Source organism: Apostichopus japonicus, chromosome 5, assembly GCF_037975245.1.
Source record: "Apostichopus japonicus isolate 1M-3 chromosome 5, ASM3797524v1, whole genome shotgun sequence".
Classification (NCBI taxonomy): domain Eukaryota; kingdom Metazoa; phylum Echinodermata; class Holothuroidea; order Aspidochirotida; family Stichopodidae; genus Apostichopus; species Apostichopus japonicus.
In genome coordinates this window covers 14091461-14111823 of record NC_092565.1, presented here as the reverse complement: position 1 = coordinate 14111823, position 20363 = coordinate 14091461, and the positions used below count along the sequence as shown (strand labels likewise).

General features: G+C 36.4%; 1 protein-coding gene across 4 annotated transcripts in view; it reads right to left on the bottom strand.

Moving 5' to 3' along the window:
* Positions 1-3264: 3264 nt before the first annotated feature.
* LOC139967746 (uncharacterized protein ZK1073.1-like) overlaps positions 3265-20363 on the bottom strand; it is an 85511-nt gene continuing 68412 nt past the window's right edge. The window contains exons 10-14 of one of the 4 annotated variants that reach the window (XM_071971800.1): positions 17230-17317; positions 15610-15690; positions 14700-14751; positions 8406-8519; positions 3265-5457 (exon numbers count right to left, since the gene is read on the bottom strand). In XM_071971800.1, coding sequence (XP_071827901.1) covers positions 8413-8519; positions 14700-14751; positions 15610-15690; positions 17230-17317 — 328 coding nt within the window. In that variant the 3' untranslated portion in view covers positions 3265-5457; positions 8406-8412. Of the gene's footprint in view, positions 5458-8405; positions 8520-9061; positions 13202-14699; positions 14752-15609; positions 15691-17229; positions 17318-20363 lie in introns of those variants that run through there. The other 3 variants (XM_071971799.1, XM_071971798.1, XM_071971801.1) reach the window with 3 other exon arrangements.

Below are 20363 nucleotides of genomic sequence, written 5' to 3'. Positions count from 1 at the left end.
AGTGTAACAGAAGTGTTAGACACCACCATCGATCCCAGAAAATACACACACAGCTTGCTACCGTCGGTATTTAGACACTAGTGCACAGTCAATACATATAACATGTACATATAATAGCAGCGAAGGACATATCAGGTCTAGATAAAAGATAACGAAGTATCACTTTTCATTACTGTCTGCATTTTGTAGCGACACAAACAAACAAGAGCCCAAGGGCACTGTGGTTCCTTGCTTGGGGTATATGACAATATACATTAATATTATCAAGCAAGATTGGGCTGAAAAAGTCCAAGTAATTGTGGTCCTACATGTTCCCATAAAGTAACCAACACTTTTGTGATCACAAAATGTGATCGGATTTTTTTATCAAAAGGCACTTTTGAGATCTAAATATGGCGTCGAAAGTGTAAGAAATATAAGACACCTACAAGCGTGTCAACAGATATGATAACAATGGTGACCTCAGATGACATGACCTTTAAGTTTCAAAATGTTCCACCACTCCATTCACAACTTGTCCCAAAATATCAACCATGTCACACCTTGGCATTGAGATTTAATTGCATTAAATGTCAAAAAATTAACTTTGAACTTGTATGTAACGTAAAACACAAAGGTCACCCTGAGGTCAACATGTTGACATTTTTGATCGGTGAGACGTGAATATAGCATCAAAATATAAAAATTGCAAACGTTTTTTCTTTGCCCATTTTCTCCCCCCATAATACTACTTTTTTAACATTAGCTGACCTTTGGTGACCTTGGATCACATGACTGTTAAGTTTGAAGATATTCCCCTATACCATTTGCAACTTGTCCAAAAAAATCAACCTTGTCACACCTTGGCACTGGGAGTTATTGCATTAAATGTGTGAAAATTAACTTTGACCTCAAATAACTTTGCACACGAAGGTCAAATGGGGGTCAACCCATTGACATTTATGATCAGAAGGTACCTTTAACATCTGAAAATAGCATCGAAACTGTAAAAATCCCCAAAACACGAAAAGGTCACCAGAGGTCAAATTGAGGTCAAGGGTCACCCAGATGCGGGTCGGCAATTGGATTACATTGAAGCAACTCCCAACCCTAACGGACAATTTGTTCTCAAGTTGTCCCAAAAATACTAGTTTTTTATCATTAATTGACCTTTGGTGACCTTGTATCACATAACCGTTAAATTTGAAAATATTCCCCTATACCATTTGCAACTACTCCAAAAATATCAACCTTGTCACACCTTGGAACTGGGAGTTATTGCATTAAATGTCTGAAAATTGACTTTGACCTCATATAACTTCGCACACGAAGGTCACACGGGGTCAACCTATTGACATTTATGATCAGAAGTTACCTTTAACATCTGAAAATAGCATCGAAACTGTAAAAATCAACAAAACACTAAAAAGGTCACCAGAGGTCAAATTGAGGTCAAGGGTCACCCAGATGCGGGTCGACAATTGGATTACATTGAAGCAACTCCCAACCCTAACGGACAATTTGTTCTCAAGTTATCGTAAAAATACTAGTTTTTTATCATTAATTGACCTTTGGTGACCTCGGATCACATGACCGTTAAGTTTGAAAATATTCCCCTATACCATTTGCAACTTGTCTCAAAATATCAACTGTGTAACACCTTGGCACTGGGAATTATTACACTAAATGTCTGAAAATTAACTTTGACCTCATATAACTTAACGTACAAAGGTCACCTTGGGTCAACTTATTGACATTTTTGATTGATGAGACCTAAATTAGAGCATCAAACTATAAAAATTCAAACATTTTTTTCTTTGCCCATTTTCTACCCCCAAAATACTAGTGTTTTGACATTAATTGACCTTTGGTGACCTCGGATCACATGACCGTTAAGTTTGAAAATATTCCCCTATACCATTTGCAACTTGTCCAAAAATATCAACCATGTCACACCTTGGAACTGGGAGTTGTTGCATTAAATGTCTCAAAATTAACTTTGACCTCGTATAACTTCGCACACGAAGGTCACACGGGTGTCAACCAATTGACATTTTTGATCGGAAGGTACCTTTGATATCCAAATCTAGCATCAAAACCAAACATTTTCTTTTTTGCTCGTTTCCTCCCAAAATAAGCACATTTTTTCTAATGTGACCTTTGACCTTTTGACCTTGGTTTCAGATGTAGTTTAATCTCCTGATTCCAAAAAACAAAACGAAAAGTCTGTACAACCGTCCTAACTCCGACCGAAAAACTTTGACCTCATATAACTTCGCACATAAAGGTCACACGGGGTCAACCTATTGACATTTATGATCAGAAGGTACCTTTGACATCTGAAAATAGCATCGAAACTGTAAAAATCCCAAAAACACGAAAAGGTCACCAGAGGTCAAATTGAGGTCAAGGGTCACCAAGATGCGGGTCGACAATTGGATCACATTGAGGCAACTCCCAACCCAAACGGACAATTCGTTCTCAAGTTATCGCAAAAATACTAGTTCTTTATCATTAATTGACCTTTGGTGACCTCGGATCACATGACCGTTAAGTTTGAAAATGTTCCCCTAACCAGTTCACAACTTGTCCCAAAATATCAACCTTGTCGCACATTGGCACTGGGAGTTATTGCAGTTTTAATATTTTCGGTTTTTGGACCATAACTGACCTTTGGTGACCTTTGTGAGCACCAAAAACAATAGGGCACACCTTCTCCATATGGCGGATCTATAGTCCAAGTTTGGCCTCAATCCAACATTCCCTTATTGAGATAGAGCGTACCCAAGCGTCACAGACGCACACACACACACACATACACACATACACACACACACACACACACACACACACACGCCAACCTGACTGCATAGGTTCCTTTTGCTAAAGCAAGGAACCAAAAAGTCACTTGCAAGCAACGGAAAGTTAACTTTTTCAGACGGCCGCACAAGGTTTAGGGTGAGTCTTCAATGCCTTTAAGTTCAGGCGATACTAGCAATCAACCGGGACAGTACATGGAACCACAATTTCCGCAAGAATTTTATCCAGGACGGTACAAACAATCTAGGGACAGTCACCCACCAAGGGAACAACCACTTATACTTTGGAAGAGGTAGTTAGAATGAAACCTCCATTTTAACTTAAGTTTCTCAAAAGATAAAGAGTGGGTGGGTGGAGAAAGGACGGTAAAGGGGTGGAAATACAGATAGACATCGAGGGCTGTACTAACTCAAACTCTAAAGAATTAATAATAATCAAGCAAAATAAGAGACAAACAAAGTGAAGTATGCATACATCCAAATTTAATCATCTCTTATATCAATCATAATATAAAGATTTGTTTCCACAAAAATTATAGGTTGGCTTGACCAGTTTGGGCATTACCATAAATGTGGAGGAACAACTAAAATGTAAAGATTTTAAGTTTTTAACCAAAATCAGACTAAAAAAAAAAGGAAACAAAGTATTTAATTGGTAACAATATATCTTGAATAAAATTTAAAAGCCAGTCTTCTGAAGATGGAGAAATTAAGTAAAATTCTTTAAAGCAATTTACAAATTAAAATTCCAATTACATACAATCAAGACTAGAAGATCAAAGTGTCAAAAGAAAAAAAGAAAATTGCTCCCAAATTTGAGTTTCTTAAAGAGACAAGGGAAACAGCTTCCAAGGGTAAGGAGATGATCATTTAAAATGACCAAGATATGTTACTCATCCATTTGGTAAGGAAGAGGGTCAGGTGAGGGGGGGTGGGAGGGGGGAGTTGTTAATCAATTTTAGAAGCTGAGGGAGCAATAGGACTAAATTGAAGTACTTTAGTCAATTTTCAGGAGTTCATTGACAGTTGTTATATACAAACTGTGGCATTGCGAGATATCAAATTGTTAACTAAGGGCAAGGAATGGAAACGATTTCACTAGAAGTTAATAATTTCAGCAAGTTTTAAAAATCATTGGATTACAGGCAAGTTTCTTTTTTATTAAAATAAAACAATGAAATGGGAAGAGAATGAAAACGGATTTAAGTGAAATCATTACATCATTGAAGTGTAAGGCCACCATGTATTAATTGGTGAACATGGAAGTAACAATGTGTAGTATTTCATAGGACAAAGACACTCTATATCAATACTAAAGGATGTTTCCTGTAGAGATACTAAGTTAACTAGATTACTAGCGGTCAAATGAAGATTGTGAAACACCAGTGAAACATTTTCTGTTTGCTTCAGCTACAAGAGACTGCTTAACATGGCTGTATGCCTCCAACCTCCCCCCTCGATCCCATCATCCTTCAATGGTAATAAAAGACATGCTTTTTTGGATAACCTTGTCACTATTTAATATCATAATATTTAGAAAGTTACTAAGGAATACCAGGGAGACAGAGAGAGAGATAGCATTAGGATAGATGGGGTGGAGGAGGGGGTGGATGCTATTAAAGCAAAGCTAAGATTCATTGCATCTGAATACTTTATTTAATCATAAACTAACAGCAAGGTTTGGAATATTTGGTTGTGTTTTACTAAAGAACGATGTGGTTTCCCTGAGCAGCTTGACTATCAAATTGTCACTCATCCCATTCTACAAAGAAAGACTTCACAGGGAAGGTGCTCTGGCAGATGAACTTTGCAGAGCATTTTTCTTGTTTCAAACAGTATGATCTCTGTTTGATTTTCAAAACATTGACAACCATTCAATACAAGAGATTGTGTGTCTTTTAGTTGAATATCACAGACTTTTTTTTAATGCCACTATCATCTTAAAGCATCTCTCCCCTCCTCCCCCCCCCCCAAGGTGAAACAGGCTTAAAAGGGGTACAGAATCCAGCCTTCAAAAAAGCCAACCACTCATAGCAGTGCTTATTCTCATTTCTTTCAATTGTTTTAATCCCTCCATCCAAAAAATGGAGAAAAACAAAACACATGGGAAAAAAAGAAGAAAAAACAGGACACAATAAGACAGGCTGAAGAGTGCTTTGTATTTACATTTTGTGATGTTTCCCTGAACATCTTACGATGATTTTTAAGTGATAAAACCTGAACCTGAAAGTCTTAGACTGAACTAAATGAGAGCTACTCTGGCTAAAAAGTCAAATCCGTTTTTACTGTATGCATAATACGTTTTTTGTGATTTTTCAAAGAAAATTGAGCTGAAGGCAGTGCACACACTTTCTGACCTCTTTTTAGTCTCAAAACCAATGGTATAAGAAATCCACCCTTTTTCACCTAAAATACCGTATGAAGAAAAAGAAAAAAACAATAATAATTTTGCATAAAAAACGTTTTTTTTTTACTTGTTTATCAATGAAAGAGACATATATGTCTTCTGGTAGAGTGTCCACCTGGTTCTCAGACAGAGAGCTGTCTTACTAGTGTTTGTGGGGTTGATCAAACTCAGTCATGCTGCCAGCTCTTGGTTTGGTGGATGTCTCTCCCAGAATGGCATCGTGGTGAAGTCGGACTAAGGACACTCCCGACACTGATGGTTGGAAAACAAAAAAAGACATGCAAGTATCCATGGCGACAAGGTGAGGGGGATCATGCTACCGCAAAAAAAAAAAAACAAATAAAAAAACAGAAAGCCAGTTGGCTTTGTGATTCCTTGAAATACAATTTGCTCAAAATTCCAAATAACTATCGGAGTAATGTAGTGCGAGTGAGTTAAGACTTTTCCAGTGAGAGCAAGAAAAGATCAGAGATTTTCAGCTCTTATTTTTAGCATTCCCCTGTGGGCATCAACCATTTAATCCACTGGTAATGCTTTTATAGTATAGAATTTATATTCCAAGTGTTTCAATATCCTTGTATTTTCCCAATTTTGAGCTAGCACATCAGCTCTGCCACATTGCAATCATCCCTTTAATACGTGTTATTAATGAATGAGAGCTCTTTATGGTATTGTTTATACACTGTGAAATATTTCACAAGTTACTGCTAAAGCAAAAGTCATCTAGTATATATCATAGAGAAAATGGCCAATTTTTGAGACCATTTGAGATAACCTGTAGAGCCCTTGAGCATATTTGTTCCCACCATTAGAGTTAACCTGTTGATCCCTTGAAGCTCAGAAGGTGGAGACTAATAAGGGCCTGCTTGAGTGTGTTTCAGCAAGACTATCAACTCTTTGAAGCAGATTTCATTTCCTGGATGACTTGAAGACCTACAGTATAGAGCCCCTTCACAAAACTAAACTGAACTTGACCAAAGTACGTTCACCAAAAGAAAATCATAGCATTGGAGAATTTACAGATTAATTGTAGCTTTAATTTTGGAGTTATCATGTTTAAAAGGTGTTCAGACTTAGACACCTGTTGACCTCAGTTAACCTTTACCAGTTCCAACATGACCTTTGACCTCCCCCAATTTCAACAGAGTTCTTGCACTCACCAAGCTGGATCTGCATACCATGTATAAAGTTCAACAAAGATGTACTTCTTGATTGATCATGTTTTACAAAATTTTCAGACTTTGACTTAAATGCTGACTGCACATGACCTTTGACCTCCACCAATTTCAATAGGGTTCTTGTACTAAACAAATTGGATCTGCATATCATGTATAAAGTTCAACAAAGATGTACTTTTTGAGCTTATCTTTACAAAGTTTGCAAATGACCCATTGAACTTCACAGAAAAGAATCGGGTTCTTGTACTCAATAAGGGGGATCCACACTACAAGTATGAATATAATCCAACATGAACTTTTTGAGTTACTATGTTTACAAGCAGGTGTCACATATACACACACCATCACCATCGCACAGATTCCTTCTGCCTTCCAGCAAGGAATCAAAAATGCTTGAAACCCAAGACGAGCATGCCACCAAACAATTACTTGCGGTAGAGACAAATAGAGTACACTGACAAGAAATGACTATGCTGGTTTATATCTGAACCAATGGTCTCCTTATAGAAGCTATATAATCCTTGGTTTCATTCCTCAAATTTGTTCTTCTAAAATTAAACAATAGAGCAAATGCTGAGCTTGGGCAGACAGTAGCCTATGGATATAAAATTAAATGCTGCTATTCTGTGAGCTCCCTGGTTCAATGTTAAAGGAAAAGCATTCCATCAATACTACCATTCTGTATGTTTAATAACCATAACCTTCTATTTCATACTTATCTCCAATATTGACCCAAGCACCATCTGAAATCAAAGGCCTTCCATTTCCGTCCACCAGCTTAGTACTCTAGATATACACCAAAGCATTTTACAGCCTGAGTAAGTTAAGGTAAACAGCAAAGCATGTCAACTACCAGCATCCAAATTAGTTATCATTCCCACCTCTATGGCAGCACCTATCTATAGACTAGTATGCTATCTGCCTGCACCAAATTTATTTATCATACTAGATATGAAGAAAAGCATTCTTAAAGAGTACAGCTAGGTACCATCACCATGGCAATCTACCAGCCTGCATTTGAATATTCATTAAGCTACATCCACACATAAGCACTTTGTATCTGCCTGCGCAATCAATTAAGTCAATCAAACTACATCTGTGGAAATTCACTTCCTCTAACAATACCCCAGACATGTACCAAGCTATCTAATCTAGCATCTCAATCACTCATTGAGCTACATCCTTGGAAGAGCATTCCATCTTTCAGCAACAACCAAAAATAAATACCAAACGTATTCTATCTGCAGCAATCACAAATAATTGTCAAAAGGCAAATTCTACCAAAGCATTCCATCTTCCAGCATAACAATGAACTTGTGAAATATGTAGCAAAGCATTTTCAATTGGCACCTCTAAATATTTGTCAAGTTACGCCTAAATTAAATTAGGCTCATCGTTAAACGTCCCGTATGACAGGGACGTACACCAATGCATATTCCCACATCAGCTACACCAATCTTCTAGCCTTCCTGCTAATTGCCAACATGTCCGATAACTCATTTGTTTTAACACATATTTTGTAAGAATTTAGTAAAATATCCAAAATTCAGTCAACTGTAGACTGGAAGAAACTACTCGTAAAACTGTATGTCTGACCTCGAAGCATCTGCAAAGTTTTGAAAATTGAACAAAAACAGAAAGATGCAAGAAAACAACACAAACACCTTCTTCCTGTAAAGAAATGCTTGATAGCTTGTGACATGAGCAAACAATGTACTGAATGGTTGATATGAAGATGAAAATTTAGCAAGATTGAGGCATGATACCAGTCGCGAGGCAGCCAGTTTTTTCAATAACACCACAACTTTCTACTGCTGTTGCAAGTATTCATCTTCTCACGAATAAAGCAAATTTAACAGGCAAGGAAAGCAATTTTATTTGAGTATGTTTGCGGGGAATAACTTTCAGTAGTGCATGCACACACTGGAGATCTAATCAGTGGTTTTTTGGGGGGATTCCATAAAAAAGCTAATATGTAAAGCAAGCATATCAAACAGAATGGACAAATAGAGACGAGCTAACCCACATCTTAATGGACCTCTGGCCGGTCCATCTCGGACATGCTAGATGTCCGTTCCTTTGATGTCTCCCCCAGAGAGGGCGCACGTCCAAGTCGGCTAAGCGGAACACCTGCTACTACATTGGAGAAACACAGAAACACAGAAACAATGGGTAGACGGAGCATGATCACATGACATTATGTATGAACATGGGCTGCGAGGAATTGAAAGTAAGACCTGGACTATCCAGACACACAACGTCACACCATTGGGCTGACATCCTGATAGAAAATAAAAGGATGGACGGCAAAGTTTCCAAACTTTTCATATTGTAATTGTCTGTCCATAGCACAGTCTGTTTGTTTAATAATTTGACCACAGTATTGAAGAAAGCATCCAACCAGGTGTGTTGAAGTAGTGATAACAGAACATGCTGTTTTTTTATTTAAAGGAAACTTGATTTCTAGGCAGGAGTGAAGTACCATGGGCAGATCCAGGATTTTAAATAAGTGGGGGGGGGGGGTTCTGGGAACATCTTATATCCCCTCCCCCCAAAAAAAACTGCTTTATACCACATTTTACTTATCATAGCTACTTTTGAAATATTGTTTGTGGAAAAAGTGGTAGGATGTACACCCCAAAAGCCTCCATCCATCCCTCCCCCTCAATGAGGTTGGATTAACCCTGGATAATCCATGATCCTGATAAAAGAGTTCTGCATAATCCAGGTTTTACTCTGCTACAATATAAACAAAATTAGAAACAAAAATGCTTTTTTACTGGTATAATGATGTGACATGACATTATGGGAAGCATTCCAAGGAGATGCATGAACGAGAATGACTTCAGGATGACTTGAAGGATTGAGCAAGTTACACAAGGAGACAGAGAATTAGGGTGAGAACATGTACATAAACTGTGGGTGGTATACACATAGTAAAGACAGAATCCATAGAGGTGATATACAGAGAGCTCCACCTACGATGGCAGAAAGTTACAGGAAAGTTCATACAGAAGACGTGTGGGATTTTTTACAAGCAAATCATGTTCTCAAGTAGAGTTACAGCAGAGGGACTAGTATAGATAAACCACATAATTAGACCACCGAAATGGTTAAACTGTCCCTCCCTGGCCCCCTCTATTGCTGTCACCCGTTCCTTTGGTCCCAAACGATTTCTCATGAAAATTCTACATGCATCGTAGACATTAAAAAACAAGGGGTTGGGGGTGGGAAACAGTAATGACAACTTTAAATATAACTTGTGTATAAAGGGTACCATGTCAAAAGTAGTACACCATCTCCAAAGAATGAGACTGAGGGGGCTGCAGCATCCTGCAGCCAGGCTGCGTAGGACATAATCTATCGTGCTCCACAGTATCACTCAATAGGCACTGCTCGTCTGAAGAGATATTTCCCTTTTGTTTGATATGAATGCATCCTACCTAAGCAGGATCTGGAAGCTGTTGCAGGCGGTGTTTGGTTTTGACAGGTTACCTTTAACGGTTTCCATAAAATCCACAACTCTTATCTAAACTTGACAAAACACCAAAAGCCAAAAAAGGAAAGGGGAATGCATTTGCTTGTTCGGATCACATGACCCAACATCTCTTTTTTTATTGATGAGACATTTCATTCATAAATAATACTTATCTTTACTTTTCTAAAAGTGTTTTCTATTTCTGACTATGCCATTGCTCATTCAAACCTTTAATATCACTTTTAGAGCCTGTCCTACAGATATGACAGGGTTAATTTGAGATATAGTGATGACAATTACATCCACAACAGCACCGTCCCTTTAATCTGGCCTACCTGATGTGGAATGTAAATGTTTAACTTCCCACTGTGGTTAAAGCTGTTGGTTGTCTAAATTTTATGGTCTGTGAAAAACTATATGAGAGGTTTTTGTTTGTTTTAGTTCATTATACTTAAGGAGAAAGGAGATATCTTTTTTTTACTCCTACTTTTTTTGCTCCTATCAACTTGATCTGAACTAAATGATTTCTTATCACAAACCAAGTTCAGATAGGGACTAAATTAGACCTTTTTTTAATGCTTGCATTTGGATCACTCTAAACAAAACTTCTTAAATCTGTCATCTTCCCGATTGAATATTGCAAACCATTCCACACTAGCAAAGTCTCTGAATGACACAATAGCTCAAATTTATTTAAGAAGGGTAGTAGTGCCATAACCACAGCTTGTTAACATGTTTTGGGGGACTTCTACCAAACCTATGGAGTATTTACCCAAAATAAGATGTCTGAACACAGCTACTTCTCCACTACATTTGTCTCACCATGAGTTATTCAGCTGTACGTATGGATGAAGGTTAATGGCAAAGTAATGATGCAGAACGCTTTGTAATTAAAACTTTACAAGCTGAAGAATTAAGAATCTTAGCTGTTATCACTTTATAACTCAAATTTCAAAGATAAAACAAAAATCCGAAGTGAAAACCAAGGAAGCAATGCATGCAATACTTTTCCATCTCTTTTTTAATTTTTGTCATTGCTAGCCCTCTGTGAAATGTTCAAATATTAGAATTGCAATATATTTTTAAAAATGTCTTTTATGAAGACTTAGAGAAAGACAACAAAATTCTGTTACATTTTACATTTTTCTACATAAACATTCAGGTTCACATATACTATACTTAAAGAGTCAAAGAGTGTCTGGTTTAAAGCAAGGCAGTGGCATACCAGGTGGGCAGGGGGGGGGTCTGCCTCTGCACTAGTTGGGGGTGCCATGCCACAACCACCCCAAACTTTGAACAAACAATAGGAAAAAATTAAGAAGCGTTCACTAAAGAATGACAATTCCTAAACATATATTCAGTTCAAAGCGTTACCAAATATAGCACCATATTGCATCTATTAAGCCACCGTACACAAACAAATTTATTTTTTACAAAACCCCCTCCCCTTCGACCCTCCACCAGGACAGTATCCCCTGCACGGGGTGACAAAAGAAGGATCCGCCCTGGTTGACAACTATTCTAGGTACACCAATGCATCGAGGTTTCAATTTTACAGATTAAAATTGTGATGTAAACTGATGGAGAAATAAATTCTTCCATGCTTCCATTGTTGAATCTTCAAAAATTAGGTCATTAGGTTCCTATTGTTTTTTCTTTTTTTTTCGAAGAAGCATGTTTTGGTTAATCACTAAAAATTTGGCAGCAATTTTACCAACTTAATCTTTACCAAAAATCCTGGATAATTAGACAAAGACACTCTTCAAGATTTTTTCAATCCCACTCTGCTGGTTAATGAGTACTAATAACCACTCTGTTACTCTTACTAATTGAACGCTGTCAACTAGGTTTGTTTACTTTAGTGTTATTTCCCCAAGATGTTCAAACATAAAACTGGTTCACATCACAAACAATTTTTTTTTATTATCTGAAAGGAAATTTGAACAAGTCTACGATAAGGAGCAAAGTCTTTCAAATTAACTGTAACAGTGTAAAAACAATGTTTTAGGTGAAATGTCTGCACCCAGCTTGCAAAGTGACTGTCTTTTAATAATAAGCATAGCTGTGTTAAAACAGGGACCAACTAATGAAACTCTCACCAAAACTACTACAATTTCCACAATTCGGTTTATTTCTTTCATTACCATCTTGTTTTGGGAAAGGTCCCATTTTGCTTGTTTTCATGTGATCAATATTTAACTACTACATGAGAGAAGTGTCTGTTTGAGATGAATTCTTCAAGTCAAGGAAAATAACAAATACTTACTAATTAACATCTGAATGGTAACAAATTCAAACGGCTGTTTTAAACTACCTAGTAATCTTAATTCTCACTTTTTAATCTTCAGTTAGATTTGATAAAAACTGCTCTCAAAGTTGCGACTGAACGCAAAGACCTGCAAATTTTTGATAAAAATTGTACAATGTTGATAGGGAAAGAGAGTGATCATGTACGTTAAGTTTGTGGAACTCTCTTCATCTAAATTACACCACCAAGGTGCCGACATAGAAAATTACAGTTAAAAACATAATACATTTTTTTTAAACACAGTACGCTCCTGTAGAGTCAAACTCTCATTGAGCATTTAACCTTGATCTGTTTTTCGATCTTGTGACGATCAAAAAAATCCTTCGAGCAAAACATTGCTGAAGTATATAACTGATCTTTTATTAGTGATAATGACATAGAATTTGTGTCGTCAACCTTTTCATGTTGGAGTTTAAACCATCCTTGGACAAAGGAAACTTTTTCTGTTACAGTTAACCTGTTTTTTTCTGCTTTACAAGAATATTGGATGGTTTCTCTAATATAATCAATACCTCCCACTAAGATCCTCCATTATCTCCTGTTTTATTTTTAAGTTTCTATTTTCATGGAAGCCATGTATTTATGTTCATTGTTTTCTCCCCAAACAATAGACAACTGCTTCAAAATATTAAAAACTGACAATGCAGTGCTATAACAAATATACTCCAAATTTGTGTTCAACAGAAACCTCAACACTTACAATAAAAAATAATAAAAACGAGAAAAAAATAGAAGAAAAATGGAAGATTGAATTTAAAATTCAATACAGCGTTATACAGTTCAGCTCCGAGGCTGAAGAAATGAAATAACATTTTGGTTTGCTAAAAAACTACCATATATTGAAGATGCAGTATCTTTCCTTTATGCATCTCAAACATATAGAAATACTGTATTTACGGGGGAAAAAATGAGAAAAAACATTGAAAGGATTTTCCTCTTCCTAGTAAAAATCCACGCTGTTTTGTCGAAGCACTTTGGGTGTTGCTCCTAATGAAGCCATTCGTCCCAACCTTCGAAGTGGTACGTATGAAACTTTTCATTGTGAATAGTTGTGAAAATTGTGTGAACAATTGTAGAGGGAAATACAACAATGACAAAATCGATCAAGAAATATCAGGGGAACGGATTTGGGGAGCGCCATGGGAGAAATGGGATGTTAGTTAATAACAATGGCATTCATAAGGGGGGAGGGGGAGGATAATATTGGGGGGGTAAGTATTTGAATTAATAGTAAAGGTTTCAAGGGTGGGTTTTACAGAGAGGAGAAATGAGCCTCACACATTTATAAATAAGTACAGAGGGGAAACAACAGATGCACAAAACAAAAAGACACAGGTTAGAGAACACAGGTACGACGAGAAGAAACATGCATTTGAATAGGTCAAATGGTCAATAGGTCAAAAGTCCCACCACAGGATTTGTGAAGCAATAGAAAGGAAAAAAGAATGAGAAAGATGGGAAAAAAATACCCTGTTAGCTGACAAAGACATATATTTTAGCAGAGAGAAAAATTAAACATTCATTATTAACAAGAAACGTCCAGGGTAAGGGGGGGGGGGAACAAGAAGCTCTATTATTTGGTACAAGCACTATCAAATTCAACTGAACTACTTGAAAAGGGTAAAAAGACTACCGAGGAAGCAAAGTAAACATAAATAATTTAGCGGTTTGTGGAATAAAACGCCTCAGCTGTCTTTTTTGTTCAACAAAATGAGAACCTTTTTTTATTGATGAGTTTATACGATGCTGCCAAATTTTTGGACGGAACCGGCAAAGCCAAACACAAGCCTTCATGATATATAGCGCCACAGCAAACTTAGCGTTTTTTTTCCTGTTTTTACAATAAATCTTCAATAGAAAACTATGCACCACACCCCCCCCCCCACCCAAAAAGGAATAAAGGTCATCTACAAACACCCCGACTATGGAAGCATCATAGACCCGAGGTCTGTGCATGTGGGGCAAGGGTTAGGGGTGGTCCAGATAGTACTGACTAATATTTGTACATGGAAATCAAAACACGTCTTTGATGTATCAAGCATACATTGTTCTGCTTATGAAGGAGAATATCACCACGATCTTTGCACCGACTTTCAGTTAAATGCACTTTTTTTTTCTTTTTAAACTTACAAGAAGCTAGGCTATTAGGATTTTTGCTTTTACATAATGAACCACTCACATTTTGCATCTAGTCCTATAATCCATCATTTTCACCTCCATCTTATCTTCAGATATAATTACTATTCTAGTCACTCCGTTTAATTACAGATTATTCATCAAGAAATCCTGACAAATCCACAAACGCTCTGCGGAAATGATGATAACCATCAGGCTCATTACTGGAAAGTTTACGACAAATTTATTACTGTTCCCTGTTTGATCTCAAGAATACTCTACTTCAAGCAGTATATTGTGAAAGTGAATTTTTAGGAAAGATTAGGAGGAAGCCTGTAGCTTAATTGACAAGTCTAGCTAATAAACGGTATATTGATACTTGGAGGGAGTTACTTGTTGGTTAGGAACTACTTACGGAGATGGATGCCTTGAAGGAAAAGAATGATGCTCTCTGCGAGTTTGGATGGCTGTAAATCGTAAGAAAAGTCAGGGAAATTGGAAATACTGCAAAGTATCATCAGGAATAAAACATATTTAACATATTGATGACTGTGAAAAGAAATAAACAGACAAAAGTTCAGAGGTGAATTGAAGAAATTGATTGCTGTGAAAAGAAAAACAGATAAAAGTAAGAGGTGAATCGAAGAAATTTCCCCAGGCACATCACATGTTTATAAATTAATCTGTCGATGGTTGTGAACAAGTATGTGGACACAGTTTATAATTCTGTGGGGAAAGTGAACCAAAATAGTGGTCCACAAGACAGGTTATTATTTTCTTTTGTTCTATTACGTTTGGATAGTACTCAAGAAGAGGTGTGGCACCATGTAGGTCCTATTTGTAAGTCTACGTGAAAGCGGCCAAGACTCAACTCAATAAATTTTTTTTCCTTTTTTCCCCAAAACTCACAGTTTGATTGATCATATTAACAATTTACAAAATCGCCACATTTCTTCTTGACCGTCCAAAGCACAACCGTGAGGTGCCATTGCTTCAATCATAGCTGGATTGTGCAACGACTCTAATGTGAGGCCCTCTAAACTTAATATCCACAATCACCTAAACTGTTTGTAGTAGAGATGCAGTTTGCTAACACCTGGTTTAGCTCGGTGATACTTGTATCTACAGAGCAATACCTACAAAATTCAAGAAATTGACTTGATCAAGTTTAATATTCACCATGCACAAAGGTCAACTCTATTATTCTAGCTCAGTGAGTCCATAACCAATTGCCACACAATAACGATGATGAGATTGTCAAAAGCACCAGAAAAAAAGAAGAAAATCCAACTAATTATCTTATTTTAAGAAACCAGAAATCTCACCGCCTCTTCTTTGATGTCACCGTGAACGCCATCAGGAGCCAGAATGTTTTTGGTACAAGTGAGATGTTCGTAAAGTTGCTCCTGTAAAACCAGAACAAGTTAGGCGGTAATAATTCCTTTACAATTTTTTAGTAGAAAGCGATATCAGTAAGGTCAATACAAGTTTGATTGTACTATGACATCTTTGAAGTATATTGTATTACTTATAATTGTTATGATTCATACACCAAAGACAACTGTCTTCAAACAGATAGTGATGTTTAATAATTCCTCTAAGACCATTTTCAATACAACAGATTATTAAGGAGTTCATAACAATTTTGGGATTTGGTCTTTTATCACAGTTCAATTAAACTAACTCTGCTTGTATCGGTAAATTACACAAAATATGACCTTAACTTAAAATATTTAAAATATTTAATCCTCTATGAAGAGTGTCATCAACAGCAGGAAAACTAGAGTCAATATGATGGACATACTACAGGATGTAAAAATGCAAGCTTTCAAATTTAGTTTACATTTTAAAAGCAATTATGTATTTTGTCAATGAAGAGTGTCATCAACAGCAGGAAAGCAGAGTCAATATGATCGACATACTACAGGATTTAGAAATGCAAGCTTTCAAAAGCAATTTATGTATATCGTCGAAGAAGAGTTTCCTTAACAGCAGAAAAGGAGAGTTAATACCCAATATGATGAACATACTACAGAATTTAGAAAAAAGGAAAGTGCAAATTTCAGTTGACAAAGTTTACCAGATTGCAGGCGAGTGAACTTTCATAACTGTTATTTATATCAATGGTTGAAACTTAACTTAATTGTGGATCAAAAAAGGGCCTGCATCAATCAGTTTGCTCGCTCTTTTCTCTGCGACATCATCAAAATCGACCACTGCTGGTCAAAACGAACTATCGTCAGAAAGATAGACTCGACAAATCTAGGACCTTGAAAACAACTTTTCTATTTCATCACTTATTATATGTCTTCTGGCCTACCCCCATCCTGACAGTAATATTTGAAGGTAAATCTCAACTTTCTAACATTTTTTAAAGTTGTTATAACCTTTAATAAAATGTTATGTTAGAAGGAACAACATGGATCTGGAAATTCTATATTTCAACCAATGACAGAGCTAGTTGAATTAGTTGATTTGGCATATGAAGCATGTCAAATAAATAACTCACATAGTGGAGTCACATTTACACAACAAATAGGTGAAATGTCTCTTCCTACTTTCACTGATTAATACTCTTGTACCCCTCCGACATCACATGAAAAGAATTTAGTGGTAATTGTTTCATTTCTAGATAATGTTAGGCAAATCTACGCCAATTTGTGAGGAATTTTTACGCCTTGCATATTTCCTTTTCGTAACATTGATTTCGGTGGGGTGTCAGGTCAGGGGTTAACTGTTTTTCCTTGTCTGTTCTACCCCTATTATATTACTCAATTTTCTATAAATTCATAGCAAGTTTAATTTTTTGTTAAAGGCACACAGAGGTCTCTTTCACGATACCTTTCAGGTTGAACTTACCAAATGACTATTTTCTGACCGTTGCGTTGTATTTATGTGAAAACTCATGATTCAGAAATATAAAAAATAGAAAAAGTGATACTTACAACGTCTTTGAAGTGGGGTGATTTCTTCCCTGTCGCCAGTAGCACGGGACATTTGATATCCTTTAAATTCACAGTTATGTTATTTCGGCTGTCAAGAGAAAAAAACAGAAAGATAGCTGGCTGGTTAAGGATTTTATTTAGTTTTTTTTTCTTCAAATATTAATGAACCAGGCATGTTGTTTGCTGCTCCCATTAGGAAAGAACTTCTCACAGGTGTTAATTATGGTTTATCAGATATATGCTCAGCTTTATTATATGATAAAAGACAATCATTAACCTCGCCAGTAACGATTGCAGTAATGTCTTCTTCATAAACAGATCTCCTTAGCCATTTGCACAGTTAATACTCATCTCTTACATGTGGATTTGAAGTATTGTTTATTAAAACCTGTTTACAATAATAATGAAACACAGGAAATATTCACTGATTTGATCAGATAATGACCTTTAAGAAGAGAGGGAGAGAGACAAGCTGATGATGTCACATGACCATCTATATACAAGGAAACTACTTCAAAACTCCCAACGTTATCATCTCTGGCATCAACCATCGGCTTGTGGTTCTTCAGTCATTCATGCATGTAAAAACAAGTACCTGCCTGACCTTTCAAAATTAATGCATTTTGTTTGTTGGTAAGACAGAACTTCTTTCAGAAGTGAGGGTCTACCGCAGTATTGCAAGATGTTTACAATAAAGAAAATGGGCAAGCTGTAATCTAGTCTCCAAATTATGTATATTCATATTACAGTTTATGGAGAGATGTTTGTTGTAAAGCACCCTACGAGCAATGAACTTGGTTTTATTGTCCTAAAGAGCCTTAGCAAAAGCAAGAGAGGAGTTTAATTTGAAAACTTCACAGATTTTGGAAATCAGGTTTTTTTTCTGCTGTGGTTTGAGTAAATGTTTGAAAATTGTTAAATTTTCTTGGTGACGATAAAAATTTGTAATTATGTAGCTTTGTTATAGCAGGTTGTTTGGGTTGCTTTTTAATAATATCTGATACTTCATATTCATCAGTACTTGCCTCAAATTTGCTAGATTTGTTGTACTGTTTAATGGTCACAGATGCCCAGAATTCCCACAAACATTTTACTGGCTTCCTCGAATCATTTTGCCTCTGTGAGACATTATTTAAATTATGTAAAAGTTGAACCTCACATCGATATCTGCGAATCATTTCCAGAGTTAGAATCTCCAGGAAATGACTTTTCAAAACTGAGTTATGTCTAGCACGCTAAACTTTTGGGGTCAAAACTAATGATCTTTCACTTTGTATGATAGAGTGTAAAAAGTTTTTACTCGCCCTATTAGAAAGTGCCTCATTTATATTCAGTATGTAAGGGTCATGCCTTCTACTGCGTCATCATTTGGTTGCGCAGTATAAAGAGCATATCCAAGGCTCATTGGCATTCTTAATCTGCACAGGTTCAGTGGCATGACCACCTATTAGTATTGACTAAACTATATTTATTTCATTCCGTATAGTATGCCAGGGTTCGGCGACCTGAACACATGTAATAGTGTTGCCGTATATTATGAGCATATTATGGGTAAGGATTAAGAGATACGAAAGAGTTTTAACGGATGCAAAACAGATGCCACTTTATCCAGTCGAGGCCTTGGTATTCTTTCTCGCCTAATCATGACTAGGCAATTTTTTTGGATTAGACGAACCCAACATTGTATAAATACAGCAAATACATGATCAATGTAATTTGGTTACTTGAAATTCCATTATCAAATAAGTGTTTTGTCAAAATGACTAGCACACTGTTAAGATTTCCAATGCAAACGCTATGACATATTGCTAAAGTGAAGTATTCTTTACAAAGCGAAGTATGCGGCTTATAATCAACAGACAACAAAATGGCACCCGTAACTAAGGCATAAGAAACTTCCATTTTACCTGGATAGTTTCATTTATCCAGACAACCTGAAAGAATCTGGATGATCCAACCCCTTTAAACTTTACGTTCTGCCAGGAGAATGTTCTAATGGATCAAGTACTGCTATACTCAATTCTAATCTGCTTATGAAATGTTCCATTTGACAATGAAAAAACTTATCATGATGGATGGCATAGTATTGCCAAAGGGACATGTCGTTCAACAGAAATATGATGTAATAAATAATTGATGCGAATTACAAAAGTGCCTTTTTTTTTTAAACTTTGTGGAAAATGACATTTTAACAAAACCTACTGAGTAGAACTCAAACTATTTATAGTCGTAGAGTTTCTTTATCTAATGGATGTAGTTTAAGTAACTAATGTATTCAAACATATGTTGCCATCCATGGCAAACACTTTTAATTTTTTAATATTTTTTTACTCTTCTACTTACTCTTGACTGAGTACTTGAGTACTGTATTCATGACAGTTTCTGCGAGAGCGACATGACAAATAAGTGCTGATAGTCAACTTCTTTCTTTTGTAGTCAATTAATTGCATAGCTCTTATCGCGATTACTCGGTTACAGTTATGATGTCATCATTGTCATTTTTACATTGCAGAAATACAGTCAAAACAAATCTCTCGCCGTGGTGCACTGTCTTTATTTGTTCTTGCGGGTCTTAACGTGTGGTGTCTAAATCATGTTAAAACATCTACCGAACATAAACTGTAAACAACTTACAATCTACAACGTTTTCTGAAATCCTATATAGTATACAAAAAACTTTCGAATTAATCTACAAGGCTACTTCAACTACTATCTCTAATAAAAGCAAACATGCCAACAATGAATAGATGTAACACCTTGTAGCGGTGTGATGTTTAGTATGCAAGAGTTTTCTGTAGAAGGACGGTCAACGTTCTAGGCTCTATCCTAGCGAGATAGCAGGCACATTGAAATTAAACTACACTGCAGTTGACACGCTCGATCAGACATCTGATAAATGTGACCCAGGCCAGTAATGAAGTAATTGTAAACATGTTTGCGATTATGCACAATTATTAAACAGTGCTAGGACTGAACGTTGCACTGCAGTACAAGCATATTACTGACAATCAATCACATGTATCTAACCAGAGCAAGTGCTTGCCGATTTGTAACACAGTACAGAGCTAGTGTAGCTTTTTGAGAACCTGTATACTTTTGCAATATTTGCTGATAAACTGCTTTAATGTTGTTTT